The sequence below is a fragment of the Lepidochelys kempii genome, chromosome 26 (assembly GCF_965140285.1).
Source record: "Lepidochelys kempii isolate rLepKem1 chromosome 26, rLepKem1.hap1, whole genome shotgun sequence".
NCBI lineage: Eukaryota > Metazoa > Chordata > Testudines > Cheloniidae > Lepidochelys > Lepidochelys kempii.
In genome coordinates, this window is record NC_136405.1 from 6,325,096 (window position 1) to 6,348,457 (window position 23,362).

General features: G+C 47.7%; 1 protein-coding gene across 1 annotated transcript in view; it reads right to left on the reverse strand.

Moving 5' to 3' along the window:
- PEBP4 (phosphatidylethanolamine binding protein 4) overlaps positions 1 to 23,362 on the reverse strand; it is a 202,840-nt gene that overhangs the window by 17,445 nt on the left and 162,033 nt on the right. The window contains exons 5-6 of the mRNA XM_073325118.2: positions 19,205 to 19,250; positions 8,923 to 9,039 (exon numbers count right to left, since the gene is read on the reverse strand). Coding sequence (XP_073181219.1) covers positions 8,923 to 9,039; positions 19,205 to 19,250 — 163 coding nt within the window. The remainder of the gene's footprint in view (positions 1 to 8,922; positions 9,040 to 19,204; positions 19,251 to 23,362) is intronic.

Below are 23,362 nucleotides of genomic sequence, written 5' to 3' on the forward strand. Positions count from 1 at the left end.
AGGATCCAGGATTACTATGTTTAATTACTTGCCAAGATTCTCTGCATCTTCTGCTATCATCATCATGAATAGGTCGGAATATGAACAAGAGGCTGCTAGGCAGCTCTCCAACACCACTTTCTACAAGCCATTACCCTCTGATCCCACTGAGGGTTACCAAAAGAAACGACACCATTTGTTCAAGAAACTCCATGAAAAAGCATAAGAACAAATCCACACAGACACACCCCTAGAACCCCGACCGGGGTATTCTGTCTGCTACCCAAGATCCATAAAACTGGAAATCCTGGACACCCCATCATCTCAGGCATTGGCACCCTGACAGCAGGATTGTCTGGCTACGTAGTCTCCCTCCTCAGGCCCTACGCTACCAGCACTCCCAGCTATCTTCGAGACACCACTGACTTCCTGAGGAAACTACAATCCATCGGCGATCTTCCTGAAAACACTATCCTGGCCTCTATGCATGTAGAAGCCCTCTACACCAACATTCCACACAAAGATGGACTACAAGCCGTCAAGAACACTATCCCCGATAATGTCACGGCTAACCTGGTGGCTGAACTTTGTGACTTTGTCCTCACCCAGAACTATTTCACATTTGGGGACAATGTATACCTTCAAATCAGCGGCACTGCTATGGGTACCCGCATGGCCCCACAGTATGCCAACATTTTTATGGCTGACTTAGAACAACGCTTCCTCAGCTCTCGTCCCCTAATGCCCCTACTCTACTTGCGCTACATTGATGACATCTTCATCATCTGGACCCATGGAAAAGAAGCCCTTGAGGAATTCCACCATGATTTCAACAATTTCCATCCCACCATTAACCTCAGCCTGGACCAGTCCACACAAGAGATCCACTTCCTGGACACTACGGTACTAATAAGCGATGGTCACATAAACACCACCCTATACCGGAAACCTACTGACCGCTATTCCTACCTACATGCCTCCAGCTTTCACCCAGACCACACCACACGATCCATCGTCTACAGCCAAGCTCTACGATACAACCGCATTTGCTCCAACCCCTCAGACAGAGAAAAATACCTACAAGATCTCCATCAAGCATTCTTACAACTACAATATCCACCTGCTGAAGTGAAGAAACAGATTGATAGAGCCAGAAGAGTACCCAGAAGTCACCTACTACAGGACAGGCCCAACAAAGAAAATAACAGAACGCCACGAGCCGTCACCTTCAGTCCCCAACTAAAACCTCTCCAACGCATCATCAAGGATCTACAACCTATTCTGAAGGACGACCCATCACTCTCACAGATCTTGGGAGACAGGCCAGCCCTTGCTTACAGACAGCCCCCCAACCTGAAGCAAATACTCACCAGCAACCACATACCACACAACAGAACCACTAACCCAGGAACCTATCCTTGCAACAAAGCCCGTTGCCAACTGTGTCCACATATCTATTCAGGGGACACCATCATAGGGCCTAATCACATCAGCCACACTATCAGAGGCTCATTCACCTGCGCATCCACCAATGTGATATATGCCATCATGTGCCAGCAATGCCCCTCTGCCACGTACATTGGGCAAACTGGACAGTCTCTACGTAAAAGAATAAATGGACACAAATCAGATGTCAAGAATTATAACATTCATAAACCAGTCGGAGAACACTTCAATCTCTTTGGTCACTCGATTACAGACCTAAAAGTGGCAATTCTTCAACAAAAAAAATTCAAAAACAGACTCCAACGAGAGACTGCTGAATTGGAATTAATTTGCAAACTGGAAACAATTAATTTAGGCTTGAATAAAGACTGGGAGTGGATGTGTCATTACACAAAGTAAATCTATTTCCCCTTGTTTATTTCCCCTCCTACTGTCCTTGTCAACTGCTGGAAATGGCCCACCTTGATTATCACTACAAAAGGTTCCCCTCCCCACCCCCGCTCTCCTGCTGGGAATAGCTCACCGTTCCTGATCACTCTTCTTGCAGTCTGTATGGTAACACCCATTGTTTCATGTTCTCTGTGTATATAAAATCTTCCCCACTATATTTTCCACTGTATGCATCCGATGAAGTGAGCTGTAGCTCACGAAAGCGAATGCTCAAATAAATTTGTTAGTCTCTAAGGTGCCACAAGTCCTCCTTTTCTTTTTGCAAATACAGACTAACACGGCTGCTACTCTGAAATCTGCATCTTCTGTCTCCTGAAGACAGTGCTGGCTGGGGTATGCAAAATAACTCCCACTCCTACTGTGCCGGGCCTTTAGAAGAGGTTTGGTGCATGGAGTGACTAGCAGTGGAGCCTGAACCAAAACCCTGCATCCAAACTTGCCCTGGTCCAAATCCAGATTTCATAGCTGATCACTCTTTCTACAGTGGACGAAGCCCTAAACTCAACACATGAACCTTCCCAACCCACCCAAACTTTGAGAGGGCTGAAAACCCTAGATCTGGTTCTCAGTTTTGTGACCTAAGCCCATCTGTATTAGTGACAGAAATGTCTATGTGTTTGCCAGTATGGTTTAAGCCAAAATACTTTGGATATATTAATATATCAGAACGAAGTCTCAGAGTAACCTTCATTCAGATGGATTGGGGTGTTCCATGGATTTATATACTAAGGTGAATGGGGCCATTTAAGATATGATATAAGACAGATAAATAGATGGGTATGTATGGTGATAGATAGAGAAGCATATCAGAGCCATCCACTGTAAATCTACTTACAGAACTGGATTCTTCCTTGCTGGTACAACATGGGAGTTTATAAGCAAAGACTCATATCCAGGTCAACCTGTTGTCCATGAGTGTATATATTTGGGATGGATTTAAGAAGCTGGCTAGATATGGGCAAACTCAACTGGGTATTTTTGAATTGTTTGCTTTAATAAATTAGCTTTCTCTTAGACTACTGTGCCTGCCTATTGCTTTATAGCTTAATCCAGGATATGAGATATTGGTTAATATAGGCATTTGTTAAATACGTTAGTCAATGATATGCTATTAATTGATTTTTTTCCACAATGGATTCTACATTTAATATGCTTGTTGTTCTGGCTTTGCAGTAATAGTTTCTATTGAAAACATGATAAAACATTATTTTTATAAGCACCTCTGATGTAATGTTCAAAATTAAAGACTTTCATACTATGAGGAACAGCAGTAGCATTTACCACGGATAAAGATGGCCCTGAAGCAACCCCACCAGAGTCTAATTATCTCACAAAGGTCAGATCCATGACTGCTGTACATTGGAGTAGCCCTGCTGACTTCATTAGTGCTACCTTGATTTACACCAGTTGCAGATCTGGCCCTCAGATTTGGGAAAATTCAGAACTGGGTCAAGGTTTGAACTTTGCAGCTGGCCACAGGGTCTTTAAGGGCCGATCCAAAATACTGGATCCAGTCACCCCTGAACCACAGGAGACCACTGGGTGGGAATGTTGCAATTACGTGTAGCTACAGACTGTATGCTGAATGCTAGGTGCATTCGTGCACTCCTTCGTGTTATCAAGAACTTCTGTGCGCTCATAGGCCGTGTTGAAACTAGAGAGTTACAGTATTACTAGGGTCGAGAATTACTGATCTGATCGATCTAGGTGCTTTTATGCCTTCCCCCACATCACGTGGTGCGGAGGATTTGTAAACTTCCCCCCCTGTAGCCAGGGCCCGAGGAGGCTGAAGAGGCTCATGCCATGTAAACTCATTGGGAGCAGCACCCATCTTTTTCTTCTGCGTTTGTACAGTGTCTAGTGCATCCTGGTCCCTAGCTGGGACACCTAGGTGCCTAACACAAATAATACATAATAACAATACTAATTGCATGGGTAGGGCAGGGAAGCACAGCATCATTTGCTAGATGCACTTGACCCCTATTCTCTCATTGCTCGCAAGGCACTTGTTTGCACAACTTTCTGAGACAGACATGGCTCTGGCTCTGCACGTGGATGTTGTTTGTTGCCAGTGCTTCTCGTATATCTCCGTGGATGAGGCCACCTTGCAGGGTGTCCCTGCAGCTGTCCCTCCGCCTGTCTCTTAATATCCTGCCTGTGAAAAATTCATCATGCAGTAGTTTTCTTTGAGACCCTGGTCATCCCTCCATGAGGAGGACATTCCTGGCCTGGTGGGGCAGGGATTTTATGAGCAATATTTCAGGGCTGTTTGTGCAACTCCATTGCCAAATCTCATTATTCCTGATGTTTATCTCACCACCTGATATGCATAATAGCTCGGAGGTGTCACTGATGAAACTGCTTAAGCTTGGGGACGTGCCAGCAAGGATTTGTCAGCATTTCACAGCCATTGAGACCTCTCCCCACCTTGGATTCTGCTATCCAAGTGATTTAGAGCTGGCCGGCTGGGTGGTTTTTTACAGCTCTTAACAGCGGCTCCTTGAGCCTCATCCCAAAAGATACACCAGCCCTGCTCCTTTTAGGGACCCCTTCGAAGGCACCTGCATGACTCTGGGCCTCCTGAGGTAGAACTAGGATCTTTCTGGGATCTGTCTCACTGCAGAAACATCAGGTCAGGCCCCATTGTGTGAGGTGCTGTACAAACATACCATAAACATGAGTCTTTGGGGAAAGCCCTGCTCCAGCATTGGCTTTCTCCACTCCACTGCCCTGCTCCAAAGAGCATACAGCCTACAAGAGAAGCCCTAACAGGTGTATGAGACAAACAAGTCTGGCCAGGGTGGGGTGGAGGAAATGGGGGAACATACCGGTATCATAGGATGCACACATTATTAGGGCTGCTGTCTGCCCCACACAGAAAGCCCTCCTCTTCCAGAGCATGCCATATCCTCCCTTTGACTGTTGGTTCAGAGGATTTCTGTCCATCACCCTGCTATCTTTTGTTCCCTCCATCTACCAAGGTACTTCACTGACCTCATTTAAATCCCTTCTTAAAACTCTCCTCTACAAAAAATGTAACAATGGTTAGGCCGCTGGATGAGACCTCTGCTCCTCGCGCTGACCAGTATTGTCTCATTGTTTCCTTGTACTTCCCGTCTATCTGTCTGTCTCCATTTGTTGTCTCTTGTCTTATACTGAGATTGTAAGCTCTTTGGGGCAGGAACTGGCTTTGTCCTGTGTTTGCACAGTGCCTAGCACAATGTCCAGGGCCAGGGCACTGAGGCAATAGAAATAAATAATAATAATGGTCCTGGCTGTTTTTATAGTTCTCATGACCTGCTGCCCAGCCCCCCAGCATCTTGGAGGTATGGAGATGAGAGTGCTTTACTAGCCCCTCATCCTGCATGTGCTCCATCCATGGAGGGTTTCTAAGGAAATGCCTGATCCACAGTGGGATTTCTTCACACAAATTGGCCCTGCCTCCACTCTGCTCCTTCCCTGTGTCAGCTCTGCTTTTCTTCCCTCATTGATCCTCACGTTTCTAACCCTGGCAGCTTCGGTAAGAACCATGTTGAGTCTTCAGCCATGCTCTCCTCCTACTCCATTTACACCGATCCTCCTGTTATTTCCACTGACCCTCTCACTCCCTTCACGCCCTCCTAACTGCTCCCTTCCTCCTTTTTGTGTTCCTATTCCCATGCGTTTTCCTGCATCTCCCTCTTCTTGTGACCTCCCACTCTCCCTATGAATTCATCCCCAAAACATGCTTCACCCACAGAGGAGGATGGGAGGGAAGATGGTCCGGTGACAAAGGCATGGCATTGGGAGTCAGGAATCCTGGGTTCTCTCAGTGGCTCTCTGACAGAATTGCTCTGACCCTGGGGTCCACCTCATAGAATCATAGAATCATAGAATATCAGGGTTGGAAGGGACCCCAGAAGGTCATCTAGTCCAACCCCCTGCTCGAAGCAGGACCAATTCCCAGTTAAATCATCCCAGCCAGGGCTTTGTCAAGCCTGACCTTAAAAACCTCTAAGGAAGGAGATTCTACCACCTCCCTAGGCAACGCATTCCAGTGTTTCACCACCCTCCTAGTGAAAAAGTTTTTCCTAATATCCAACCTAAACCTCCCCCACTGCAACTTGAGACCATTACTCCTTGTCCTGTCCTCTTCCACCACTGAGAATAGTCTAGAACCATCCTCTCTGGAACCACCTCTCAGGTAGTTGAAAGCAGCTATCAAATCCCCCCTCATTCTTCTCTTCTGCAGGCTAAACAATCCCAGCTCCCTCAGCCTCTCCTCATAACTCATGTGTTCCAGTCCCCTAATCATTTTTGTTGCCCTTCGCTGGACTCTCTCCAATTTATCCACATCCTTCTTGAAGTGTGGGGCCCAAAACTGGACACAGTATTCCAGATGAGGCCTCACCAATGTCGAATAGAGGGGAACGATCACGTCCCTCGATCTGCTCGCTATGCCCCTACTTATCCATCCCAAAATGCCCTTGGCCTTCTTGGCAACAAGGGCACACTGCTGACTCCTATCCAGCTTCTCGTCCACAGTCACCCCTAGGTCCTTTTCCGCAGAACTGCTGCCTAGCCATTCGGTCCCTAGTCTGTAGCTGTGCATTGGGTTCTTCCGTCCTAAGTGCAGGACCCTGCACTTATCCTTATTGAACCTCATCAGATTTCTTTTGGCCCAATCCTCCAATTTGTCTAGGTCCCTGTGCATCTGTGCATCTGTTTCCCCATCTGCTTCTGCCTGTGGGTTTGAGACTAAAGTGTGACTTTTTGCAAAGTGCTTTGAGATCCTTGGATGCAACCCACCACAGAAGTACCAGGAATGAGGATTATCCCAGCAATGACCTTGGGAAAATTTCTCCACCTCATATATCATTGCATGGTGGGTTATTTGTGTCTAGAACATCTGTGCCAGAACTAAACCGCAAGCTGATTGGACAGGGTTATGTTTGTAGTATGTTGTGGGGGCTAAGTAAATAAAACAGTAATAAAGTATTACATGAAATTTTCTCTCCTGTTCTCTTAAAAAGACGATTCCTGACTCCACAAAGTTTGCCAGCCCTTTTCTGTGCACCAGCACAGGTTAATTATCTAACATTGTTGTTCTCTTATTTAACTACACACATTGCAGCAAACAATAGGGTACGTGACCCAGCACATTCAGGGGGGTGGTACGCATTGAGTCTGTGGGGTTAGTCCAGAACCTGGCAATATTCAAACTGAACACACACCCCACCCACCCCCATCTCTGCACAGTGATCAGAACCAAAATCATGGTGTTTGGAGAAGCATGTTTCCTGTGAGCAGGGGAAATGTGATATGATAGGCCAAATTCTTCCCTGCTGTAAATTGATTGAAGTTAATGGTGTTACACCAGGGGAGAAGGTTGCTCAATCAATTCTGTCCCTTACTCTGGGGATCTAATTCAGCTCACTGAAATCACTGGAGTTGCACTCACTTATACCATGACTGAATTTTGCCAGATGGGAGGGTGAGTTAGAGCTGGGCAAAATGTTTTGCACACAATTTTTTCAGTGAAAAATGCATATCTGGTGACAGAAACGTTTCACTGAATTGTTTGTTTAGAAATGAAACCTGAGGGGAAAAATCAGAAAAAAATCTAACCAGTTTCATTCAGACATTTTTCTAAATGAAACAGTCACATTTTTTGGGTTCAAAATGACTTTTCATTTCAAAATTTTCATAGATTTTTATTAAAAAAATTCAAATACGTTTTAAAATGCTCAAAATCTAAGCGCAACATTTTGGGTCAAACAAAATCAATATGTTGTTTCCTTTGGTTTGACTCAAACCAATTTTTTTTTTTACTATTTGATTTCACCAAAAATGTCCATTTTTGGTCTGACCCCAAATTATTATTTTTTTTTTAGGGGCTTTTTGAAATTGCCCTCAAACTAAAACATCTGTTATTCGCCCAGCTTCACAGCATGCAAACTACCTCATTGCTATTGTCTAAATTGGATGTTTATAGGGCCAAGAAGGGACACGATACACTTCACAGATATAAAAAGGGGTCTCTCATATCTAGGCTTGGAAGGATTAGATTTTCATTGATAAATATGGGTAAACATCTATTTCACTGTGCACAACCAAACCGACAAAAATATTTCCATCGGTGAGAATCAATATTTACAGATAGGCAAAGACAGAAAAATGCTGCTTAAGAATGTATTATAGGTTGATTTAAGGTCATTTACTTTGTATATTTTGACGTGACGGTGACAATTTATATCTTAATGGTGATAATGTGTCATGTTTTTGAAGCTCAGCATCTTCTGTCATTAAATAATTATTGTCTGTCGCCCTCCCCCCCATAATTTTCGGCAACTGTGAAAATTTAAATAGATAAAAGTAAAAAAATGCTTACAAATGAACAGCAATATTAGCCACTGAAATTATTTTAAAAAATCACATGCTGCCAAGCCTAGTTGTATCCATCCACATTCACCAGGGGAATCATGTTAGAAACCTGGACAGCAAGAAAACAGGTGTCTAGGGCCAGTACAAATAGGAATCCAGGCAAGCGCAGAATCTTCTGTTTCTCTCCTGCCTCTATGAGCTCTAATGTCTTTTGCTTTACGTGGGGGCGGGATTCCCCTCTTACTGGTGTAAATGAGGAGCAACTCCACTGAAGTGGATGCGGTAAGTGCAAGTTGGGGTTTTGCCACTTGGAGTGACCCTAATTTTTGCCCTTCCCCCAAACTTGTTCGAGCGCCTTTTGTCTTCCTACTGGGCAACTGCTGCCGCCCCCACCCAGCCAGCACTGGTGCTTTGCTGTTGATGGCACCATACGGATTGGTACCAAGAGTCCCTATCTGTTCTGCAGTACCCAGCTATGCCTCTACTGGGGGTTATTTTCTATTGGGGTCCTCAGATGCCTCCCAGCTTGAAAACTTGACCACGCTGAGCTGGGAGATGGTGAAATAACAGACGGGCAGACAGATGATGAAGTGATCATTCCCTTCAGATGTCAGCTGTGCTAACAGAGAGATAGACAGATACCGCAAGCTCAGCAGCACACAGAGAAGGCAGGTCATCTCTTACCCAAAGATGCCTCTTCCTCTGGACTTAGGGATATGGCCTCGTGAGCTGGCTGCTCGTACAGACGAAACTGGTAGCGATGGTACCCGCTCTGGGATGGAGGTGTGGGGCGGCCGTAGTCTGGAGACAGAAAATGCAGTGGATGAGGCTAGTGCATGGCCCAAATTCCATCCCCATAGTCACATACCCCAGGTGCGTATGGCACAATTTATTTGTAGCTGGCATTTTCAGGGGAAAAAATCTCCCCCCGCTCCATTACCCTCTTTGCTCCTCGCTTCCAATAACTTCCAAGCCAGGGACTGTGTTCCCCCCCATTCCCGTGCTTTGCATGAGCTGTTGCACTATTTATCCCAGGTTGCAGCTTCGAGCCCTTTCTGCTGTTTCCCCCTGCCTTGTCCAGGAGCTCAGGGAGCTCCTTGGAGGTGTTACGAATTATACCTGATAGGACACGCAGACAACTGCTGCGAATTATACCTGGTAGGACATGCAGACAAATGCTACGAATTACACCTGGTAGGACACGCACACAAATGCTACGAATTATACCTGATAGGTCACGCACAGTTCGAATCTAGGCTGAGGCACATAAACAAAGTCCACAACTGCAGAGTTCCCAAAAACCACCAAGTTTATTACGCTAGAGCGTGGTGCCCCCCTGCTAGCCAGGAGGGGACCCCGAATACAGATTATACAAAGGTTATATACTTTTTAGCAAAGCATGTTGCCCTCGTGCATCAGAAACCTTAGCCAATAAACAAACCCTTTTCTTATCTACCACCTATCCCTGCTTGGTGCATTCCTCCTGCTAAACCAGTATGTTAATTACACAGCATGGTCCTAAAGCCATGCATCAGTAACTTTTATTATCAGGATGGGAGGCCTCACATCAAAGGCCAGGAGATAGGGAGTTAGGGACTGACAAAAAAACAGATACTGGGAGTCAAGGCAGGCTGGAGACAAGGAGGAGGATTTTCACAGGAATGCAGTATCTAAGGAACACGCCTCCTGGTGCATGATGTGCTTGCTTTTAGACAATGGTGGGCCCCAAACCAAAATGGAGTCACATGTGCTAACTTTTCCTTAACAGTGGCGAGCGCTTGGCGCCGCTCGGCGCAAATGGACTCTGCAGGCCTGTGCAAGGGGATCCAACGCAGCGGTGCACACATCAAATGGCTCTTATATTGGAGAAGAGGATGGGGCTACTCTATTTCTCCACAGCAATGAGCCAAGCAACGCTTTGAGGCCTGGCCCCAGGGTTAGTACAGAGAGGGGAGCAGGGCAGTTACCACCCTGCTGGGGTTTTCAGGTGAGCATGTCGTTACAAAGAGAGCTGAAGAAACGCAGTGCAATCTCAGGTGTCTCCCTGTCAGGACACATCGTATGTGTCCCCTGCGCCCCATCCTCTCCCCTCCAGCCTTCCTTCTCCCAGCCCCTCCCGTTCCCTTATCTTCCACCCATCTGGCCCCTTGCCACCTGCTTGCAAGCGCATTCTTGTTTCCCCTCCACTGAAACAACCTCCCATTCGACCCCACCTGCTTCTCCAGTCCCCGCCCTAGCTTCAAAGCTCCAAAGCACTCTGCCCGCGCCTAGTGCCCGGACTGCCTCTGCCCAGACCTCCCTCGAACTCCTTCCCCTGCCCGCGAAGGCATCACATTCAAGCTCCTCACCTGCACAGTCTTGCCCTAACCCCACATTTCGGCTCCCAGCCCCACCTGCTCTCCATCCCCATCCCCATCTCTCAGCTGTACATATTCTTCTATGCTGCCCACTACTCCCCAGAGCAGCCTCCTTCTGTCCCGTGATCCTGCTTTTCACCCCTGCTCTCTTGCCCCATCCTCTCATAGATTTGCAAGGGCCAGAAGGGACCAGTGTGATCATCTAGTTTGAGCTCATCCTGCCTGCGTTTGATTGTAAACTCCCGGGGTCGGGGGCCATGTTTGAATCTGTACAATGTGGAACGCTGGGCATCCCTATGGCCCCCGATAAATACTAATCTCTTATTCTCTGCACAGCAAACCTTAACTCTCACTCTTTTCAGCTATTTCTTTGCTGGACCCGAGTATTCTACAGGTTCTCCTGCAGTGAGCAGGGTTTTGGTTCTACAGAGATAGGCAGGATAGTGCAAGGAGCAGGCTGCTTTATATTGTTATCCCTAGCCAGGGAGTTCTTTTTTTTAAAGTGTCATTGTTTCTCAGTCTACAAGCCAGTTCCTCATTGGTGGTACGCTGCCAACATTTTGAAATCCTCATGCACCAAACCTCAGAGGGAAAGGAACGTTTTATGGTCAAATTGGGGACTTTTGTCTGTTTAGACTGTAGGCTCCTTTGGGCAGAGACTGTCGCTTATTATGCCTTTACACAATGCCTAGCACAATGGGGTCCCTGGTTAATACTGTAACACAAAACATGACTAACAACCACAGGCCGAGTCAGATTAAAGGTATCAGAGAAGGCCAGCCAAGATGGGAGAAACAAGCTGACAAGTTAGGGGACTGCATGCTTTCTTCTCTTGAAATCAAGCTGCAGGAGCTGGGTCATCCGACAGGCCAGTAGCTGATGGCTATGAAAACACCACCATCATTATTAGGGCTTGGTATTTCCCCACCAGTTTATAAAATCCCGTTCCACACAAAAAATCGAGGTTTCCTCCTAACATGATGGTGATTTATGCACTACCCCGGTGCCCCTCCCACATGTTGTTAAATATTAGCTTGTATTTTTAATAAAATATGCTACTCTCCCAATCAGTAGGCCATGCTTAGTACTGCGCGGGATTGTTTGCTAAGCAAGGCAGAGCATCTCCTGAAAAAGCAGGGGAATGGCCATACTGGGTCAGACCAAAGGTCCATCTAGCCCAGTATCCTGTCCTCTGACAGTGGCCAATGCCAGGTGCCCTAGAGGGAATGAACAGAACAGGTCATCATCAAGTAATCCATCCCCTGTAGCCCATTCCCAGCTTCTGGCAAACCGAGGCTAGGGACACCATCCCTGCCCATCCTGGCTAATAGCCACTGATGGACCTATCCTCCATGAACTTATCTAGTTCTTTTTTGAAGGGCTGCATAGACTGAATGGCATGAATTCTAGTTTTCCCGCAAGAGAAGCAGCCTCACACCCTGTTCTCATAAGTCAAGGCATTAGCTGATTGCTCAGTTGGGCTCAGGCAGGAACGTCGCCCTGTGTCCATGTACACCACTGCGCACTTGGCTAGCTTTTTATTGTCGTCGCCGATGTTCCCTCTAGTATAGCTGCGTGGGAAATGGTTTTCCCATCCCTCAAATATTTCAAGTTCAAATTCCCCCCCAACCCCCCATCTCAAACCGGGGCAAAAAGATAAACTCTCAAAAATATTTGTGTGCCAACATTTTTTCCCGGTTTGGGTCAATGGGAACTTTGCTTTGATAATTTTGAAACGTTTGGTTTTGATTGGACTTTGATTCCCCTTTTTTAGTTCAATTAGCTTCAATTTGGAACCAAAGTCATTTCAAATAAGAAATTTGAATTTTTTGTTTTGAAAATGTCAGTGCAAGATGTTTTAACAGTTTCAAAAATTCTTTTTTTCAAGTTGGGAGATTCATCCAATCAGAACCTGGTTCATGAAGTTTCAATTTTGACGAATTGGCATTTTTGACCAAAAACTGATTCGGGAAAAAATTCCTGACAAGCTTTACCTTCAAGCAACATGTTGTGGTTTTGGTAGGAGGAAGTGTGATATAATTGTAACCTGATAACCCTGGGTGGAAAAATCTCATCTCCCTGCTAGAGAAGAGTCTTAGCTGTAAATTTTGGATCTGGAGCCCTGTCCAAACTTGCCCAGAATTCAGGGAGGCTTGGATCCAATGATCTAGCTCAGGCCTTTGTACTACAGGAAACCCGCAGGTATGGAGCACGCATCACAAAAGGGAGTCTAATGACATGCAAAGCGATTATGTGCGCAGATGTTCCATAACTGTTAAACTCTAAAAATGGCTAAAAGGGGCATTTCATATTTGTTTCAAGAAAGGAGGATGTGACGCGAAGGGACGAAAGGTGGAAAGGTCCTCCAGGACCTGATCAAATTAAGCCATCTGAGCAAGAGAAAGCCATAATTGCCATCTCCTCAGAGCATTAGAAGAAATTAAAAACAAAGGATCTCCTTTACTTCTCACCACTGTTGATGCTGCTAAATCGCTTACTGCATTTTGCTCTGCTTGAGGAGTGAGACAAACCCAATCAGTTTAACTTTGGGCCTGACCCTGCAAACTCTGGCTATGAGGCACAGTGGCATTGACTTACTCCTGCTTTGCAAGGCAGCACCCTTCATGGCCAGGGTTTTCAGCGCCCACCGTCAAGGTCAGATTTTCACAAGAGCTCAGGATGTTGGGTGCTGAGCACTTTGGACAGTCTGGCTGGAAATGTCACAAGGGGAGCAGTTGGCTGCTGAAAATCTGACCTTGCCTTTCTAGTTACCTTCACTCTCTGGTCCTTGCTGCACTAGCCAGCAGCTGCCAGGTTGGGGTTCCCAATACCTCAGTGGAAGGTTGAAATAAGAAAAGCCGGTAATGGTATTTTCGAAAGAAATAATAAAACACACTGCTATCCACAGCAGTTTTTTGGAAAATCTCTTTTTAAAACTGCTCCTAAGCTACTAGACAATATCCCTTTAACCAGAGACTTTTTGGGCCAAATCCCTGCCTGCTGTAACATCATTCGAATTAATCAAGCTACCCCAGGGTTGAATGTGGCCCATTTTGCATTGCAAGTCCTTGTTCCCATATACCATCTGCCTATAGCGAAACCACTGGGGCCCACCTTCTTCCAAACAGCTCCTGGATTTGCTTTAAGTGGGCTGGGATTTCTTCCACTGACTGGGTTTTTTAACACCATTTGCTCCTCTGGATAAGTTCTATTTCAGCCAGTTTACTGTTAAACATTTTTCTGCTGCTGTCCAGGTGTGTAATAAAGTGTCTTTGCATCTCCCAGCCTGTGTGTGGCGGACTGTCATTTCCTTATGATCTTAACTCCCAAAAGAGCAATGCAAGGTATGGAATTGGTTGCAGGGATGGGAAATACTGGGGCTTTAAAATAAACTATTAAGCATAATTGATTTTAAAGGACTTGTTGTTCAGACAGCAGCCAGAGAGAAATCTCACTCATGGAAAGGCCATGGCTTGTCTTCTCTGCTGTCCTGCCCCTTAGGCAGTTGTTGGTGTAGTGTTACTAAATCAGATTGGTGGTGACTTACACCCATGCTGTAGTTTATGCTGGTGTAAATGGCTACACAAGGTACAAAGAAAAGCAGGCCCCATGTGTTCTACTCCCACCACCCTTGTAGAATCCAACCTGCTCCTTAGATACAACTGTGCTCCTCTACATTTACATTAGGGGCATGATGTGACTTGCCAGGTGGAAGAGATATCTGCTACTTAGAATCATAGAGTAATGGTCTCATAGAATCATAGAATATCAGGGTTGGAAGGGACCTCAGGAGGTCATCTAGTCCAACCCCCTGCTCAAAGCAGGACCAATCCCCAACTAAATCATCCCAGCCAGGGCTTTGTCAAGCCTGACCTTAAAAACTTCTAAGGAAGGAGATTCCACCACCTTCCTATGGTGGAAACACATTCCAGTGTTTCACCACCCTCCTAGTGAAAAAGTTTTTCCTAATATCCAACCTAAACCTCCCTCACTGCAACTTGAGACCATTACTCCTTGTTCTGTCATCAGCTACCACTGAGAACAGTCTAGATCCATCCTCTGCGGAACCCCCTTTCCGGTAGTTGAAAGCAGCTATCAAATCCCCCCTCATTCTTCTCTTCCGCAGACTAAACAATCCCAGTTCCCTCAGCCTCTCCTCATAAGTCATGTATTCCAGTCCCCTAATCATTTTTGTTGCCCTCCGCTGGACGTTTTCCAATTCTTTCACATCCTTCTTGTAGCGTGGGGCCCCAAACTGGACACGGTACTCCAGATGAGGCCTCACCAATGTCGAATAGAGGGGAACGATCACGTCCTTCGATCTGCTGGCAATGCCCCTACCTATACATCCCAAAATGCCCTTGGCCTTCTTGGCAACAAGGGCACACTGTTGACTCATACCCAGCTTCTCGTCCACTGTAACCCCTAGGTTCTTTTCTGCAGAACTGCTGCCGAGTCATTCGGTCCCTAGTCTGTAGTGGTGCATGGGATTCTTCCGTCCTAAGTGCAGGACTCTGCACTTGTCCTTGTTGAACCTCATCAGATTTCTTTTGGTCCAATCCTCCAATTTGTCTAGGGCCCTCTGTATCCTATCCCTACTCTCCAGCGTATCTACCTCTCCTCCCAGTTTAGTGTCATCTGCAAACTTGCTGAGAGTACAGTCGATGCCATCCTCCAGATCATTTATGAAGATATTGAACAAAACCGGCCTGAGGACCGACTCTTGGGGCACTCCACTTGATACCAGCTGCCAACTAGACACGGAGCCATTGATCACTACCCGTTGAGCCCAACAATCTAGCCAGCTTTCTATCCACCTTATAGTCCATTCATCCAGCCCATACTTCTTTAACTTGCTGGAAAGAATACTGTGGGAGACCGTGTCAAAAGCTTTGCTAAAGTCAAAGAATAACACATCCACCACTTTCCCCTCATCCACAGAGCCAGTTATCTTGTCATAGAAGGCAATTAGATTAGTCAGGCATGACTTGCCCTTGGTGAATCCATGCTGACTGTTCCTGATCACTTTCCTCTCCTCTAAGTGCTTCAGAATTGATTCCTTGAGGACCTGCTCCATGATTTTTCCAGGGACTGAGGTGAGGCCAACTGGCCTGTAGTTCCCAGGATCCTCCTTCTTCCCTTTTTTAAAGATGGGCACCACATTAACCTTTTTCCAGTCGTCCGGAACTTTCCCCGATCGCCATGAGTTTTCAAAGATAATGGCCAATGGCTCTGCAATCACATCCGCCAACTCCTTTAGCACTCTCAGATGCAGCGGATCCGGCCCCATGGACTTGTGCTCATCCAGCTTTTCTCAAGTTGCAGTGTGGGAAGTTTAGGATGGATATTAGGAAAAACTTTTTCACTAGGAGGGTGGTGAAGCATTGGAATGCGTTACCTAGGGAGGTGATGGAATGTCCTTCCTTAGAAGTTTTTAAGGTCAGGCTTGACAAAGCCCTGGCTGGGATGATTTAGTTGGGGATTGGTCCTGCTTTGAGCAGGGGGTTGAACTAGATGGCTTCCTGAGGTCCCTTCCAACCCTGATATTCTATGATTCTGTGATAGAAATGTTGGGTTGGAAGGGACCTCAAGAAGCCATCGAATCCAGCCTCCTGCACTAAGCCAGGATCAAGTAAACCTAAACCATCCCTGACAGGGGTTTGTCCAACCTGTCTTAAAACCTCCAATGACAGGGATTCCACAACCTCTCTTGAAAGCCTATTCCAGAGTTTTACTAACCTACTATCTGACATAACTCTCCCTTGGGGCAGATTAAGCCCATTACTTCTTGTTCTACCTTCAGCAGACATGGAGCACAATCAATCACCAACCTCCTTATAGCAGCCCTTAACATATTGAAAGACTGTTATCAGGTCCCTCCTCAGCTTTCTTTTCTCAAGACTAAACATGCCCAGGTTTTTTAACTTTCCCTCGTTGGTCACGTTTTCTAGCCCTTTGATCATTTTTGTTGCTCACCTCTGGACTCTCTTCAATTTGTCCACATTGTTCCTAAATGTACAGTGAGCAGCCAGCTACGTTACTGGGGCCGGGACTCCAGGTCGTGGCTTGTCCTTTTGTCTTGAAGTGGGAGGGAGCTTCCCAGCCATGCTGTCCAGAGGCAGCTTCCTCTCCCCACCAGCTGGTAGGCAGTCGGAGGGGCGCACTCCAGCTTCTGGCAAAGGGGCAGGGATTCCCTCCTGGTTCGGCAGGCTGCACTGCTTTGTGTTTGGAAATGGAGGTACCAGTTTCTGGACTGTGATCAGCTCCTGCAGAGGCGTGGAAGGAGCTTCCCCAGTTTGTGCCACTCCCCAGGGGCTGAGCACAACGGAAGGCTTAGTTAGTACTATGCCCCACAATCAGGGTGGTGAGGATGTGTTCATGGCCCTGTTTCTCCCTCCACATGGGTCGGGAGAGCTTTGCCTCCTCTCTAACACTGTGCAGTGTCCATGCCCCCAGGAGCTCCATCTGGGGCATTACGCCTCCATTCCCACCCCAGCCTGGTGTGGCTGTGCACCACAATCAAATCCTACATGCATCAAAATAACAACACAGGGCCAAGCCCCAAGGTCTTGACTCAATCCTTCCTCAGGTTGAAGGTATTATTGAGGTCATCACCCTGGGGATTTGGGCCACAGCCTTTTACATTTCTCTAGCAGTCTCACCCCAAAGGAGCCTACAGCACTTTACGCGCCAGGGGCATGATCCAAAGGACTTTGGGTAATTATTATGATGTTATTATGTATTATTATTAATATTATTAGTATGTATTATTAGTATTATTATGATGTAGTGGTATTGTGGTAGCCACTGTGAACCCCAATCATGAATCAGGGCCCCACTGTACTGGGCTGACCCAGAGAGCGTACGCTGAGGGTATGTCTCCCCTGCAATTAGACACTCATGGCTGGCCCGTGCCGGCTGACTCAGGCGTGAGGGCTTGAGCTGTGGGGCTGTTTAGCTGCCATAATGTATAGTCAGGCTGGGCCTGCAGCCTGAGCTCTGGGATCCTCCCACCTCACAAGGTCCTAGAGCCTGGGCTGCAGCCCGAAGCCAAACATCTACACTGCAATGAAACAGCCCCTGAATCTGAGCCTGAGTCAGCTGGCCCGGGCCAGCCATGGGTGTCTAATTGCAGCGTCAACACACCCAGATACAGGGAAACGTATCCCGGAATTCACTGTACAGCTGCCGGGGTGGGGGTGGGGGCAACTAGCCAGCTGAGACAACAGCTGGTGTAACAATGCAGGGAGCTCAGAAAGGAGAACGAGGGCCTGGCTTTCCAGATGGGCTGAGCACCGAGAAGTTCCCACGGATTCCAGCAGGAGCTGGGCATGTACAAGGCCTCCGAAAAGCAAGCCATTATTTGTCCATGTCATGCAAGCAAGAGGCTGGCAGTGAAGGTCTCATCGGAGAGACGAATCAGGGGGCTAGTTATAGCTGCTTGTTAGTTTGCACCATTTGTAGCTCAGGCACAAATTAAGAGAGAGAGAGATTTGGGGACATTCCACCTACAGTGAATAATCTAAGAAGCCGGGCGGGGGAGGAGGTGGAGAATGGTGGGGGGTGCTTCAGCTGGCTTGCTCTGGGGTTGAAAAAGTTTGCAATGCTTTAAACACCTCCTCATTTTCCTGTATCAGCTAAACAAGAGATCGATATCAAAGAGAAACCTGTTGTCTGGTTAGAATGTGAAACAGTTCCTCCTCGCTGCATTTCCGGTGCGAGGCCAAGGCTGTTGGTGCTCTGAAAGCCTGCAGCTGGGGGAATCCCTCGCTATTTACATCTTTCCATGTGTTTACTGAATGCAAATCAAAATGTGCGTGCAGGGAGGTTATTTTAAATGTTCTTTGCAAATCTCTTTTCACCTTGAAATGGAATGTGATTCCGAAATTCCGAAGCGGGGGATCTGCAAAGGCCACGGCTACCCGCTGTTCTGATCTGACACCATCCGTGTTGATAGACTCATGATTGGGGCCCAGATCCTGATACTCTTACTCTGGTTGGTGAGTGCCTTAGTATGGCACCCAGGTACTGTGGTGATAGGCGGCAGTATCAACCCCTAACATGAGTAACCAACTGCAGTCAAAGGGACCATGTGTGGAATGAGTGGATGTGTTTGGACGGTGGGCAAGCACATCAGAGCCTGCCCTGAGAATGGAGAGATTTTGTTTGAACATCTGGTGGGGAAGCAGGGACGGGGGGCGGCCCCTGCTTCTACCAATTTGGGGTCTCTACATCCCTGCAAAGCTCTAAGGACCCCTGCATTTCCGACATGTGCACCTCCTGGCTTTCATCCTCCCAGCCTCCAGGCAGCTGCCTCCCTCACAGAATTCTCTTTGGGCCCATCAAGATTGCTCCTTAATGGGCCAGAAGTTTCCCTGGTTAAGCAAAACCAAGCATGTGCCCCAGGTGCTGAGCTGTCTGCCCTCCCCATCTCCTCAGACCCAGGAAGAGAGAGGTCACAAATGAACTGGTGCCCAGCTCTCCCAATGGCAGTGGAAGACAGTGACCCTAGGCCATCCCTTTGCACACCATGCCGATACAAGTTGAATAACGTGCGCCAGAGGTCTTGGGACAGTCAGACTGGTTGGGTTGGTGCAGCCCCAGCTTACCTGTTAGCACGTGGCCTTTCAGTTTTCCAGCCCTCAGGTCTGTGCCCTGCAATGACAGAAAGGATTCGGTTAACGCACAGGACACCAGAATACGCAGTTGCTCACCGGACCTAATTATTTGCGTTGTAGAGGGGCCTAGGATCAGGACCCCACTGCACTAGGTGCTGTACAGACAGGCAGTAAAAAGACAGTCCCTGCCCCACAGAGCTCACAGTCTAGGTTCTGACAAGAGACAGCAGGTGGATGAGCCAGAAGGTGGGGATTGGGGTGGGGATGACCATAAAGGAAGCAAGTTTTGAGACAGGAAGCGGGGCCCCAGCTCACTACATGCGTAGCCACTGTCAGACTTACCCATCCAGGGGGAGGGTCTCAAAGGCACAAGGGGCAGTTAGGTGCCCAGCTCCCACTGAAAGTCAGTAAGTGCCATTGGTACCTTGGGGAACCTGCCCCCAGGTGTTTAATGTTAGCACAGTACAGCTCGCTGCAGCCTCCCTCGCGGCGCTGCCTCTCAGCACAGAGCACCTCCCGGACATTGCCTCGCTTGAGTTTAGCCGGAAAGTTTCCTGAACTGAGTTTGTTTCCTTCATCTTCACCTTCTCCAAACCTCTCCTGACAGATGTCATTCCTTTCCCTGGGTAAGCAGGGGAAGGGCGGGGAGAGAATGTGCCAGGGCCTATATTTTGCTTGTTAATTTATATTTTAAAAGTGTCAGTGACTTTGTGCCCGGCAGCCAATGCACTGTAGAGTTCCCCTGAATCGCAGGCTGTGTTGTCACTGTGCTCTTGAAGCCAGCACACAGGGCCTGTCAGACGGATCATATTGGACCTGTTATCTGGGCCACAGGGTGCTGGGAAGGCTACAAAAGCTCTCTCTAAAAGCCCTGACACCATCCTGTGCACAGATATTCAGGCAGAAGTTAATTAATATCCCTGTGATGGCAGGAAGGTCACAGTGTCTTTGGAAAGCACATAGGCTGGAGTGTAGGGAACGAAGGTGAGGAATCAGAGATGCCTACAAAACCTGACAGGTGCAATTTACAGCTGCTGAGACAGATCCTCAGCTGGTGTAAACTGTCATGCTTCCATTTAAGTCAATGAAGCCCTGCCAATTTACACCATCTGAGAGTCTGGCCTATTGAAGACAATGAGGCCATGCTGATTTACACCATCTGAGAATCTGGCCTGCTGTATTCTAATCAGCCCACAATGAGTGAATTATGAATAGATGCAGATTCACCAAAAGCTTCGGAGCTTCCCAAAGCAATTCCCAGCCGAAGGCTCTTTGATTTTCTTCCCCTGATGGATCCAGAGAATTTCTCTCTGTCGCTTACTCACTCTTTGATTCCCTAAGGCAATATGTGCATTACACTCCCCACCAGGAATGTCAGGGAACCAGCCTATACCATGCTGTTCTCATTTGTAGACTAGAATGGATCTATACCATGTTCGTGGCCTTTGCAAAAGCCTTGTCCAAAGCTTTAGCATGGTTAGGGGATGTAGGCAGGTCCCAGGTACCTGAAAAGGAAATCTATGATGCAAGCCTTTGTGCATCCGGTGCAATGCCTGCGGTTATATCCGGGGACAGTCAAGAATGAGCATTTCTCAAACCTTGTGAGAGAGCCTAGGACAATTTAGTTATGGCGCAATTCAATGCCCTAGCTCGCCTGGACTTTACCACCCCATCACAGTCTCTCTCTCACCTCCTCCTGCTGCAGCACTTATGGAGAATTCTAATAAGGTTTTGTTGAGACCAAAATACAGTCGGGCAGAACTCACATGCTGCAAATCAACAAACAGCACTAACAGATGGGGAGAGCCAAGCATAGCACAAGCCAATGCCGTGCAAACATCCCTCGACAGGTCTGCCAATGCACCTCACTCCTGACCTGCAGCACCCCCGACTAGTCCCCCACTCAACTCTGCCAGTGCACCCCAGTCTGGAACCGTAATACCCACTGCTATTCTAGTCCTATCCCTCCTACCCTGCCAATGTGTGTGAATGCTCATCCGGAACAGCCCCCGTTATTCCAGGCCTGCCTGCCCACAGGCACCCAGCTCTGCCCATGCACCTTAGTCTTGACCTGCCCTAGCAGTAATTAATTAGCAATTAAAGGAGCATCAGATAGAATGCATCTGACTCCCAGAATTGCTGGATCAAGCGTCACCCTTTCCAAGAATAATAGAAGCCATATCTTCATTGAGTCACTTGGTGATAAGAACATCGACCAAGATTCATGTTGCATAGTAAAGTTCATTGTAATGCAAACATCCTCTCAGTTTCTGTGCATTAGCTTTGCAGAGCCCAATGAAATTTTACCAGCCACAGCACAGAATTTCCTCACCCTCCCTTTCCATCACGCTCATGATAAAGAAACTAATGACTAAGATTTTCAAAAGTGACGAGCGATGGAAGGGGCCTGGTTTTCAGAGAGTGGGTGCTCAGAACTGAATACTGCCCCTTGGGGGTGTGTCAAGTTCCCTTCCCCCAAAACAAATCCTGAAGCACTGAAAATCACCCATCGCTTTTGAAAATCTTGGCCTAATATTTTACTTGCCCATCAAAAGAAAGAAGCGATGGGTCCCGCATGAAGGTGTGAGGGGAGTTCTGCATGCCGCAGTCTGCCAATGCACGGAGCAGTTTATCTCGCCAGAACAATGCTCAAATATTCTTGGATGGCAGGAGTGTTCCCCCGGCCTCAGTTTCTTTGGGATGAATTTCACTTCTTGGATAACTCTTATCTCAGCCTCTCTTCCAAACCCACGCAAGAACGTGGTGGTGGTGGTGGTGGTGGGGATTTAAAGGACTGTGCTGAGCATTCCATGGAAATTCTGATTTTTTTTTAATGCTCTGATCTGCCATTAAAAACTCTGATGCTCGATTTAAGTGAACTATGGCCGACTTCAGGAAAGACCAAGCCTCTCTGACTCAGCAGACTGCTCAGGTGAGGCCACCTGGAGCTAGGCACAGAGTCAGGACACAAGATACCTGTGGTGCTTTGCCCAAAGGCAAAGCAGGGAAAGCGGTCGTTGGTGGCAGTCGCCTGGGGCTGGGACCCTGAGAGTGAGGGTCCCACCTCGGCAGCGATTTCTTAAGGGCCGGAGCAACAGCATGACACTGAACAAACAGATGTTAGTGGCTAAGGGTCTATAATGGGATACGTTTCGAGTTGAAACTGGTTCTAGGACCACACTCAGAGTGCGGCCCCGCCCAGTTCAGAGCTGGGACACCCTCCAGCCACCGTTAGCGTGGTGTCTTCTATGCCAGGAATTGAGGCCATTTATGTTTCGGAAGAGGGTTGGTCTTTTGATTGCAGCACATGGGACTGGGAGTGAGGGGAGCAGCGTTCTGCTCCTGCATCTGCCACAGCTTGTTGTGTGAATCCAGGCCAGCCTCCTCCCTCTCTGTAAAATAAGGACAGTATGGGCTGCCTGGCCAGTGCAGGATCCCAGGTGCGGTGGAATCTGGCCACATCCTAGCGTACCCTGGATCTGAGGATCAGGCTCTGATTGAGAAGGGAGAAGAGGAAAAGCCCGGTGGGGTTGGGGCTAGCGGTGCGGGGAAGAGCACTTTACAATAGCTGTTTGTTATAAAAGAGGCAGAGAGAAGGCAAGATTTAAAAGCAAAGGAGCAAATTCTGCTCTTCGTCACGCCAGTGTCCGATCGGCGTGAATTGTCAGAGTTGCTCTGGGTTTGCAGCAGTGTGATGGGGGGCAGAATCTGGCCTGGGGGCCTCTCATGCCAGCGTGGAGTAAAGGATGCTGCTCCTGGCACCTCCAAGGCATTCTGGGCTGCTGATTCATTGGCTGCCTATCCTCATGGAAACGAGCAGCACTGCTCTGTTTGTGGGGAGAGCCTGCCTGAAGTCTTTGGGGAGTCATATCTGCCCCTGGGGTCAAACCCAGCCCCAATTGCCCTGGGCAGCTTTTATTAGCTGGGCTGCCTGGCTGGATTCCTCAGTGGGACACCTGCGTGCTTTTGGAGGACGTCAAGAAGGCCAGCTCCAGGCTTTTCAGCCCCAGGAGGACGGCAGTCCCCAGCCACCTCCGCTCCATTAGATGAATGGGGCCCAGCAATGACATAGGCAGCTTTCTTGTACTTCAATTACAGACTGCAAACTGCCTGCCCACTCTGGAATCTGCGAGGGCCGGGTTGCCAGCT